At 40.3% G+C, this 12,550-nt stretch overlaps 1 protein-coding gene across 1 annotated transcript in view; it reads right to left on the bottom strand.

Moving 5' to 3' along the window:
* The window catches only part of KITLG (KIT ligand), a 75,343-nt gene that overhangs the window by 43,163 nt on the left and 19,630 nt on the right, over positions 1–12,550 (bottom strand). The window contains exon 2 of the mRNA XM_063927657.1: positions 4,575–4,676. Within this exon, the coding sequence (XP_063783727.1) occupies positions 4,575–4,676 (102 nt within the window). The remainder of the gene's footprint in view (positions 1–4,574; positions 4,677–12,550) is intronic.

The raw sequence follows: 12,550 nt of genomic DNA, 5'->3' as shown, positions 1-12,550 counted from the left end.
CGCATTTTTATCGCATTCCCACTATTCAGCAAATGAATAACGGAGAAGCTAACGCATTTTTCTCCTCCGTTAAATCCTTTATCGGACTCTTAACACTGCAATGGTTTGTCTATTGACTCCTGAAGTGCAGATGAGGTGTGGCTATTCAGCATGCAGTATTGCGTTCAAAGTGATAAAAAGGGTTTTTTCCCAGCAGGCTCTGCTTTAGTTTTAAACGCTGCCCTTTTTTTTTATCTTATGGGGGATACCTTTATGCACATTTGTATTTTTGACTACTTTGTTAATTTCTTAAAAATTCTTTAAATCGTTTTGTTTTCTGAAGTAAATTATAATAATTCACTATAAAAACATATATACTTGTATTTTTTTAAGTGCTAATGTAATCTAGTATAATTATATGCATGATTATTTTTGAAAAGGCATATAACAGGTACCTAAATAACTCGGACAATTACACCTTTTATATATATATATATATATATATATATATATGTATATATATATATATATATATATATATAAATTGGCAGGATGGCGGCACTCAGAGTCTTTTACTCACGTAAGTAGCAGATAACTTTTATTTAAGGCATCAACGTTTCGGGTAGGCACCCGTCATCAGGATAGCATAACAACAAATAAAACAGCTTAACACATTTAAATACCAAGGCATACCTTCATTAGATCACCTGGCCAGGTACAGCTGGGCGCCGCAGTGTCAGATTCCGGCTGCCGTGCGGGCGTGCGGCGTGGACGCAGCTCCGTCCCGCTCAGTGACGTCATCCCTATGCGTCCACCCAGTTTGTCCGGCTCGGCGTCATCAGGATATCACCATGGTGACTGATACAAATACATAAACAAAGACAAGAATAGACAAAAAACATTATCAGTTAAAAACAATATTAAAAAAGTGTTACAATCAGTAACCTATGGTAATGATACGCAACAACTTTGTATTGATAAGGGTATTAAATATCGTTACCACTTAATGTTTATGCTCTAGCAAGTACTCATTTATTAAATAATATAACCGGCTCAATTAGGCCCTATGTCTTGGCTGTGGTAACGGAAATTATTCTCAAATCCATTAATGAATCAATAAATGACTGCTGTATTACATGAAACACTTCAGTCCCAGTGTATCGTTAAGTCCCCTAGGGGCTATGGTATCCAACTGGAAAATCCATCTGCTCTCCAATTGGAGAAGCGCTTTACCTCGATTGCCTCCCCTAATAGTAGCTGGCACATGGTCGATCAATTTTGATCGCAAGCTGGCTATACTATGTTTGGCCTGGGCGAAATGTCGCGCTACAGGTTGGTCACTGTCTCCTGACTCAAGAGCCGCCCTGATGGCGGATCTGTGTCCAGCCATCCTTTCCCTAAATTGTCGTTCAGTTTTACCAATATAGCTTAGTCCTTAGGACTAAGCTATATTGGTAAAACTGAACAACAATTTAGGGAAAGGATGGCTGGACACAGATCCGCCATCAGGGCGGCTCTTGAGTCAGGAGACAGTGACCAACCTGTAGCGCGACATTTCGCCCAGGCCAAACATAGTATAGCCAGCTTGCGATCAAAATTGATCGACCATGTGCCAGCTACTATTAGGGGAGGCAATCGAGGTAAAGCGCTTCTCCAATTGGAGAGCAGATGGATTTTCCAGTTGGATACCATAGCCCCTAGGGGACTTAACGATACACTGGGACTGAAGTGTTTCATGTAATACAGCAGTCATTTATTGATTCATTAATGGATTTGAGAATAATTTCCGTTACCACAGCCAAGACATAGGGCCTAATTGAGCCGGTTATATTATTTAATAAATGAGTACTTGCTAGAGCATAAACATTAAGTGGTAACGATATTTAATACCCTTATCAATACAAAGTTGTTGCGTATCATTACCATAGGTTACTGATTGTAACACTTTTTTAATATTGTTTTTAACTGATAATGTTTTTTGTCTATTCTTGTCTTTGTTTATGTATTTGTATCAGTCACCATGGTGATATCCTGATGACGCCGAGCCGGACAAACTGGGTGGACGCATAGGGATGACGTCACTGAGCGGGACGGAGCTGCGTCCACGCCGCACGCCCGCACGGCAGCCGGAATCTGACACTGCGGCGCCCAGCTGTACCTGGCCAGGTGATCTAATGAAGGTACAGTATGCCTTGGTATTTAAATGTGTTAAGCTGTTTTATTTGTTGTTATGCTATCCTGACGACGGGTGCCTACCCGAAACGTTGATGCCTTAAATAAATGTTATCTGCTACTTACGTGAGTAAAAGACTCTGAGTGCCGCCATCCTGCCAATTTATACTTTAGGATTACTTCCTTATGGAGGGCACCGGAGCAATTACAGCTGCTTAAATACTAGTGCCGGATGATTCTGTCTATATATATATATATATATATATATATATATATGTCACTGTGCATGTCACATTTAGATTGGACTGCACATGCTCAGAAAGAAAAGTAATAATATCAAAAATATTGAACGAAGAAAAGCCATTTACCGCATCGCAAACAAGGCCGTTTAAGGCACTGACTGCAAAAGCAAAAGTCAGTGCTGAATAAGGTGATAAATTAGCATTATACAGAGGATTAACATGATGAAAATGCCCGATAATATTCAGGAAATTACCTTGATGTTTGCTGAATAGACTCCAGAGAATTGGCAAGTATGTGTACAATATCAAAACTCTGAAAACAAGCAGCAAAGTCTTGGCCTCAATTAAATAAAAGTAAGGGAGGAAGGAGCTGTTATTGTAGACCATAAGTATAGTTTGTTTCAGACGTTGGTATCCTTTATGTATTTTATCTATTACAGCCTTATTGCATAGTCCCACTCATCAAGGTGACAGGGTCTTATGCTACTGTGCAGAAGAGTAGGTGATGGCATAGACTGGTACAATGCCAGACGGACTCCCCTACCTTCACAAACTAATGAATCAGTTCTAGTCTTCTAGATAAAACAAAGTAAATTGTCCAACGTGTTATTATATAAATCTTTAAATATTTGCTGTCACTTTTGAATTTGCGGTGTACTTAAGGAAATATTTGTGATTTTCTTTTTCAGCAATCTTGTTCTAAGTAAATAAGACTGCAGGGAGAGATTAAAGTGACATTTTAGCAGATTAGTGACATAGACAGCCTTGTGGCCATGTAAGAGAAATGAAAAGTCAACTGGAGCAAGTACTGCAATTACTGTAACATGTGTGTCAGGGTGACAGGTCCACTTAACAGGGAAATGAGCGCATTAATATTTTTTGCTTTACAAAGTTCAATAAAATATACTACACTAAATAAAACAGAATTCTCTATGTTGGAACTTTTCATTCAGCCATCTGATGCTAATAAATTATACAAGTATAATGCAATTACCCTTTATAGAACGTTATGCTATTTTTCTATATTTCGTCTTTAGGTGGCTGAGACTTAGTTAAATACTCTTTGATGTTCTTGTTTGCTGGAGGTGGTGTAACTAGTTAGTGCCCCTAAGGACACACAGTCATATCCTTTTGCTGAGCTTTTGAAATTCCACTCATCTGCCTTTGTCATGTTCTACAAAAAGCATTTGGGGTGGTTACTTTACAATACTGGGCGGCGCTGAATGTATATAATAAAGTGGTGAAACAGGAAACACTTCAGTCTTTAAAGAATGACCTGAAATTTTACTTCTCACACAGTAAAAATTAATACATACTAATAGGAATTAGAAATCATTTGGTGATACTATGGAAGGTGCATTTTGCCCATGGAATATATTTTGTGACATCAGCTATATGTCTGCTACTACTGAAGCATTACCAAATACATGGAGGATGATGAAATAATTATTCGACTTTTATATTATATACACTTTGGGCGGAATTCAAATGTTTTTCTGGCCAGCAGCCACTAGATGGCGTAGAACAGAGCTATACTAATGTAGATTCGTTCGGGTTCGATCGGTTGCCGGCGTCTGTATTTCAGCTTGCACCTGTCGGGGGTGGCAAGCTAAAATGTGTGAAAAGTGATTTGTTTGGGCGGCCAAACGGCACTTTTCCCGATTGTGACCATTAGTTTAGTCGGCTAAACCGGACACTAATGGGCGCGATAGGGGACATCAATTGTATATTGCCCCCTGCGATCTCCCCTCACTTTAGACAGGAGATAGGGGGTGATAACATTTGAATTCCCCCCATTGAGACTCCCATATCTGCAATGCTTAAGAACAGATAGTAAGTTGAATTTCAGATTTTTCCATATTTTGGAATATTTGCATACTATAATGAAATATCTTGGGGATGGGACCCAAGTCTAAATATGAAATGCATTTATGTTTCATATACGCCTTATACACACAGCTTGAAGGTCATTTTATATAATATTTTAATCATTTTGTGCATGAACCAAAGTTTGTGTACATTGAACCATAAGAAAACAAAGGTGTCAAATTGCAGTCGTGCTCAAAAATGTTGGATTTCAGAATATTTTGGACATTGGAAAATGTCAACATATTTATGACAATTCTAATAATGTTTTCAACAAACACTATGAAAAAATGCATGAAAAACAATTAGCCCTACCAGTTTTTCAATGTCATTCACAGCATCAGTGACAGGGTTACTGCACGGACTTCCAAAGCAAATCAAAAGTAGTTGAAGATAAATACATGTGATAATCCAAGTCTATGAGGAAACACATAAAACAAAGTCAATTATTAGATCATAAAACAGTGTTACTGTAAAATAAGATTATATTGCAGAAATATCAACACAGCAAGGTCTGCGGAATAAGTATATATGTTTGGATCAATACTGATATTAATATGAATTATACTGACAGAATAAAGTCAGATACATTTAGGTCCTTCTAGATCCATAGCCAGATTAAGGTGAGGGCGCAAGGGACACTGTACCCCGGCCACCCTCTGTCAGGGATCCCCCTTGTCGGAGCACAATGACATCAGCAGCTCTCCCTCTTGTACAGCAGCATAACCAGGCAGCCATAATGCAAACAGGACAGTATGCAGTGCATGTACAGACACAGGAGTATCAGGTTTCATGAGCTACCAATGGAGCTTCCCAACCAGAGGAGAGCTAGGAGTGGGGAGAGATCCCAGTTTCTCCTCCTCCCCGCCTGGGTCTTGTGTAACCTGTTATCTAATGAGAGCATTTGGGTCTAGAGACACAACACACACACACACACACACACACACACACACACACACACACACACACACACACACAGTCCTCCTGAGTTCTGTCCCAGTGTGTAAGTAGTACATAGGCAGCTGCTATTGCATTTTTGCAAGATAAATTACAGATTTTAGTTTTCTTTGTGTATTTTAAGGTTGTTTAAGTTGTCTTTTTTCCACTACAAGAAAACTTTATAAAATAGTTGTCTCTCAATTAGGTAAAACTATAAACAGTACTCAGGAATTAGTAAACAATTTGTTTATATCAAATATGCACCAGTGGTTTAAATTTAATATACACAATCCATAGAAAATGCCCCCTACTTAGACTTCCCTCTTAATTTATAAACCTTTCTTAACAATTAAATAGTTCAACAAAGGTGACGCCAACCATATAGTAAGAAGGAAGCCCAGGTAGAGAGCATTTTATCCCTCCTGGAATGGGTCATGTTGGGAGGTATGCACAATCTAATATACATCCCCCTCCCCACTTCTCCCAGGCCTTCTTGTCTTAAGTGCCACAGCCCCCCCCACACACACACACACACACACACACACACACAAGTCTTACTCCAGCCCTACCCAGATCATATGTTTGTACCAATATCATAATCATCTTCTTTCCTAGAATGGTTGGGGGACTCCCACGACCTGTTTACTTCTGCAGTAAAGTGGGTGGGGCCTTGTAGATGCAATTATCTGTGAATCACAGTATTGTGACTCCAGCTCCTTCTGCAAGATCCCATACATTTCTGTATTTTGCGGCAGTGGCAGGGCTGTAATGATGCAAATGCTCTCAGCACTACCCATCCAGGAACTGCAAAGAGGGTGTCCCCCAAAGTCGTCAACTATTATCAATATAGATGTCAGTGTTAATTAGCCATACACATTTAGGGCCTCGCAGATTAAAACCCTCATATTAGTTTTATTAGTGATAACACATTTATGACATTTTAACTATCTTATCTCATGGTTAAAGTAAACTTTGTTTCCTTTACAAACATTGCTCCTGGGCGAGTTGTGGACTATTAACCTCAGAAGTATCTAAACTGGAATTCACAGGTGTCCAAACAAATTATACAAATCATGTTTATTTAGTTATTATTTCAATGAGTTCACTAACAATAGCATATACAGTATAATCAATTGCTGTCAATCAGAAGCAGTGTGTCATTTTATTTTCAATCATTCACTTATGCAGCCGTCTTATGCAATATTTTAACTTTCATGCTTAGGTAAAAGCATAATGATAAAATTCCTGGTGATAAATACAATAATACTATCAACATTGTGGGTGTCTGGTAAGTCACTTGCAAAAAAAGAAAAAGGAAAATGAGTCCCAAGGCGCCCAAAGACTATGCTGCCACTTATAAATGAAGGCCCACTAGATGAATCCCTCCTAATACAATACTGTACACACAAAAAACAGGTAAAGAGCGCTCATTCCAGTCCTAAATAGATAGTTCAATATACTAATACAAGTCCATACCAATCCTCCAGGATATGCAGGTCATGAATCTTTTCAAATCCTCAGCAGACCCTTCCAATTGGTCCAGATGTAAAGAGAATCCAGTTAGTCCCATTCAAAGTAACTGATGTATGACTTTAAAAGAGAATCAAAAACATACATCATAGCATAGTCTGTATACCACTAGCATCCTTGATATCTAAATCAACTTTTCTATACATAAGCTATACATCAGTTTATCTGAACCAATCCAGTGTAATGCATGATCCCTACTGAAAACCAGGTGCAATGGAAACTTCATGCCATGTGGATATATAGAATATAGGGACCCGATCCCTGCAGTTCATCTGCTTACTAGAAATATTCTTGTCAATTAACACATAGCAGTTTCTTTTTCTCAGGCACAGTGCAAACCAGTGCTCCTCATAAGGACTATATAATGCAGGTTATATCAACAAGCATTTATTAAAACTGCACATGAGAAAAACATAAAAGCCTAGAAAGAGTGTGTTTTACCACCAGGCCATGATGGAACACGCAATGTAGCACATAATAGACAAGATGCAACCTAGGAATAGATCTGTTAGCTCCACTCACGGATAGGTCCGTTTGTGTCAACACTCTTTCTCCCGTTCTCTGACGCATTGCAGCTGCTACTGCAGTCTATTTCAAAGTCCTGGTTACAAAACACACTTTTTCTAAGCTTTTATGTTTTGCTTGTTGACATAACTTGCATTATATATTCCTTATGAGGAGCACTAGTTTGCACTGTGCCTGGGGAAAAGAAACTGCTACGTGTTCAATAACAAGAATACATATAGTAAGCAGATGACCTACAGGGACGGGGTCCCTATAGTCTATATATCCACATGGCATGAAGTTTCCATTGCACCTGATATTCAATAGGGATCATTCTTTTCACTGGATTGGTTCTCTCTGGCAGAAAAGTTGATTTAGATATCAAGGAAACTAGTAGTATACAGACTATGGGCCTAATTCAGACCTGATCGCTAGGCTGAGTTTTTGTACAGTGGGCGATCAGGTCTAAACTACGCATGCGTATGCACCGCAATGCGCAGGTGCATCGCACGGGTACAAAGCTGAGCGCCACTCAGCGATGGGTTTGTGCGAAGGATCCATTCGCACGGGCGTTTGCAAGGAGATTGACAGGAAGAAGGCGTTTGTGGGTGTCAACTGACCATTTTTTGGGAGTGGTTGGAAAAACGCAGGCGTGTCCAAGCGTTTCCAGGGAGGGTTCCTGACGTCAATTCCGGTCCTGGACAGGCTGATGTGATCGTAGCGGCTGAGTAAGTCCTGGGCTACTCAGAGACTGCACAAGATGTGTTTGTACAGCTCAGCTACACATGCGATTGCACACTTGCTCAGCTAAAATACACTCCCCCTCTAGGCGGCGACTATCTGATCGCAGCAGTGCAAAAATCGCCTGCTAGCGATCAGGTCTGAATTAGCCCCTATGCTATGTTATATGTTTTTGATTTTCTTACTTAGCTATACATCAGTTTATCTGAACAGAACTCTCTGGATTCTTTTTACATCTGGACCAAACTGAAGAGTCTGGAGTATTTATATATACTGAAAAGTCTGGGGGATGAAATGGACTTGTATTAGAATACTAAACTCTCTATTTTGGACCGGACTTAGCGCATTAACAAGTATTTCGTGTGTGGAGGTAATTTTACTTGATTCGTTTCCATTCTACTGATTTGGTTACAACTGCTAATTCAAGTTTAGTCCACAATTTTCTTGAGTTAGCCTTATCTTGAAAAGGAATGATGTACTGCGTAGGAATAAACATGGCTTGCAGCCATTTAAGTGGAATGAAACTGGTAAGACCCGGAGGAAATATTTTGTCTCTGCTCAGACGGGATACACCCTTACAGTCATGTGTTTGGTTATTCGGTAGGGACGTGACTCCTGTATTTTCATCATGGTATTATAAAAGCCATTTACATTACTGATGAATTATTATTATTTATTTGTACTGGAAAATGAGAATTGTATATACTGTACATGTAAAGGTGATTTATACAGCTAAAAAAAAGCTTTAAATATAACTCTAATTCATGTTGAATAGATGCTGTTTAAATGTCAGGAAAAAAGAGAGTCAAATGATTGAGTGTTCTCTTGTAACCTCTGAGGTCATGTGATGGTGAAATACTGATTTGCAGAAAAGATTGTAAGGACTCTTTGAATTTATTGGTATTCAAAATGATGTTCTAAATATGCACAGCAAAACCTTTTGTATCATAGAGAAAATAAAGAATTTTACTGTTATTCTGTTGTAAAAAAATATTAAAAGCTTGGCACACTGTACAAAGTTTATTTTCACTCATGTATATTGATGTCCTAAATACAAATATGTTGCATTCCAAGTAAATGTGACATACTGTAAGTAGTTGCTATAGAGTAACAATAATTGAAAACTTTCTGAATTGCTCGAGCACATGCATATAGCATTTAGTATTTTATATTACTTGATTCCACCCAAAACTTAAAACAAAACAACACAAAACTTTAGCCTTTAAGCTTATTTGACTAAAAACCTAGTAAAATATTCTGTGCAAAATAATATATCTATTTCATTTACTGAAGCAACCATGATGCAAATTATTGTTTGCATCTGCAGTATTATTGTAGAACTGCAGGCATGCCTGCATAGGTTCAATGAAAACAGTGCACATGGTTTCCATATCATCGCCACTTGATACGTACAGCTGAACAGAGCTATTGACAGCTCTTCAGCTTCCACATTTACATACAATACTAAAAACATTTCTTTAACGCTACATTACCATCAAGTTCTAGTCGATACATGCTATTAACCCCCTCCTTCTCAGTCCCAGCCCACACTGCGCTGGAGGTGAACACTACATGCGTGACAGGAGAACCCACCCCACTCCACATCACAGCCACTGCCACCCTAGACTGTCCCTTGTTTGCATGTGGAGTCCATTGTCTCATTGGGGTTTCTCCACACGTGTATTCATCCCTCCGTACAACACAGCTGCAAACTGAACTTGTCAGGCCAGGCTACATATTTCCAGTTATCTTTTGTCTAGTGGTGGTGTTCACAAGCCAAAGTGATGCGCAGTGGGACCCATGTGTCCAGTTGGTTCTTGCACCCTATAGATAAAGTTGCACTGTATGGACGCTGGATGTCTTCCCTGATGTTGAGTAGTCACGGTACACCCTTGAAATTGTAGCAAGTGAAAACCCAACTTTTGTGATTTCAGAGATGGAGTGACCCATCTCTCTGGCACCTACTATCAAGCCTTGTTCATAGTCACTTCACTACAAATTCAACAACAGATTGAAGAGATATCTGACTAGACATAGTAATTCCAAAGTAGTACCATTTAATGCAGGGGTGTGGTGGCATGTACTGGGAGTGTAGGCAGCAAATCAGCTGTCACTGTTTTTCTAGCACTTGAATATATATATACTGTATATATATATATATATATATACACATACATACATACATACATACATACATACATACATATATATATATATATATACACATACACTGCTCAAAAAAATAAGGGGAACACTAAAATAACACATCCTAGATCTGAATGAATGAAATATTCTTATTAAATACTTTGTTCTTTACATAGTTGAATGTGCTGTCAACAAAATCACACAAAAATGATCAATGGAAATTAAATTTATTAACCCATGGAGGTCTGGATTTGGAGTCACCCTCAAAATTAAAGTGGAAAAACACACTACAGGCTGATCCAACTTTGATGTAATGTCCTTAAAACAAGTCAAAATGAGGCTCAGTAGTGTGTGTGGCCTCCACGTGGCTGTATGACCTCCCTACAACCCACACAAGTGGCTCAGGTAGTGCAGTTCATCCAGGATGGCACATCAATGCGAGCTGTGGCAAGAAGGTTTGCTGTGTCTGTCAGCGTAGTGTCCAGAGCATGGAGGCGCTACCAGGAGACAGGCCAGTACATCAGGAGATGTGGAGGAGGCCGTAGGAGGGCAACAACGCAGCAGCAGGACCGCTACCTCCACCTTTGTGCAAGGTGGAACAAGAGGAGCACTGCCAGAGCCCTGCAAAATGACCTCCAGCAAGCCACAAATGTGCATGTGTCTACTCAAACGATCAGAAACAGACTCCATGAGGGAAGTATGAGGGCCCGATGCCCACAGGTGGGGGTTGTGCTTACAGCCCAACACCATGCAGAACGTTTGGCATTTGCCAGAGAACACCAAGATTGGCAAATTCGCCACTGGAGCCCTGTGCTCTTCACAGATGAAAACAGGTTCTCACTGAGCACATGTGACAGACGTGACCGAGTCTGGAGATGCCAAGGAGAACGTTCTACTGCCTGCAACATCCTCCACCATGACCAGTTTGGCAGTGGGTCAGTAATGTTGTAGGGTGGCATTTCTTTGGTGGGCCGCACAGCCCTCCATGTGCTCGCCAGAGGTAGCCTGACTGCCATTAGGTACCGAGATGAGATCCTCAGACCCCTTGTGAGACCATATGCTGGTGCGGTTAGCCCTGGGTTCCTCCTAATGCAAGACAATGCTATACCTCATGTGGCTGGAGTGTGTCAGCAGTTCCTGCAAGACGAAGGCATTGATGCTATGGACTGGCCCGCCCGTTCCCCAGACCTGAATCCAATTGAGCACATCTGGGACATCATGTCTCGCTCCATCCACCAATGCCACGTTGCACCACAGACTGTCCAGGAGTTGGCGGATGCTTTAGTCCAGGTCTGGGAGGAGATCCCTCAGGAGACCCTCTGCAACCTCATCAGGAGCATGCCCAGGCGTTGTAGGGAGGTCATACAGGCACGTGGAGGCCACACACACTACTGAGCCTCATTTTGACTTGTTTTAAGGACATTACATCAAAGTTGGATCAGCCTGTAGTGTGTTTTTCCACTTTAATTTTGAGGGTGACTCCAAATCCAGACCTCCATGGGTTAATAAATTTAATTTCCATTGATCATTTTTGTGTGATTTTGTTGTCAGCACATTCAACTATGTAAAGAACAAAGTATTTAATAAGAATATTTCATTCATTCAGATCTAGGATGTGTTATTTTAGTGTTCCCTTTATTTTTTTGAACAGTGTATATATAAATATATATCTCAAGCAGAAAAAAACGCGCCCAGCTAAAATCCTTAATCCAAGGGTGCCAGGTCAAGTAATTAGATATCCAAAACATCCACACCATGAGGCTCCAGCCGGGGCTATGTTGAAAATGAGACCAGCACTTCACTAAACAGTTTTAGGGGGATATCCAATTAGCCCTGGTAAATTACCAGGGCTAATTGTCCCACCGGGGGCTAGCTAATTAGCCCGATAAGGCGCAGCACGTGCCGGCTTATCAGGGATTTTGTTTCACCTGCCTCCGGCAGGCGAAGCAGAATCCCCAGATACAGCACGTTTTCATCCGAAAACGGGGCTGTTTCACACAAAAACACACAGGTTTCACTGAACCTGTGTGTTTTCGGGAGAAGGGGTTTCTTTTAGAGGCGATCCATCTATATAGCCTGTAAAGAAAAATCGGTGAATCATCAGGAAAAAGTCAGAAAAATGGCCGTTTTTTGGACCCGATGTTTTGCCGAGGAAAATTGGATATCCCCCTTAATGTCACCCATAAAACATGTGCAAAATCAGCATATTTGGCAAGAACAGTTCATTCTTATAGGCATATCATATTGATTTTCTCACAAACTGGATCCATCCTGGGGATATGCATCCAACCCAGTCACAGTTCCCAACCGCTGTTTCGCTCACCACTGTCATCAGAGACTCCACTCTATCGGTGTTATTCAATTCTTTTCATCCTCTTCCACACCCATCCTGTTTCTGCTGACGGGCATGGTACAATAATTTCAGCTCGCTA

This window comes from Pseudophryne corroboree, chromosome 6 (assembly GCF_028390025.1).
Source record: "Pseudophryne corroboree isolate aPseCor3 chromosome 6, aPseCor3.hap2, whole genome shotgun sequence".
Classification (NCBI taxonomy): domain Eukaryota; kingdom Metazoa; phylum Chordata; class Amphibia; order Anura; family Myobatrachidae; genus Pseudophryne; species Pseudophryne corroboree.
This window is presented reverse-complemented; position numbering and strand designations above follow the sequence as displayed.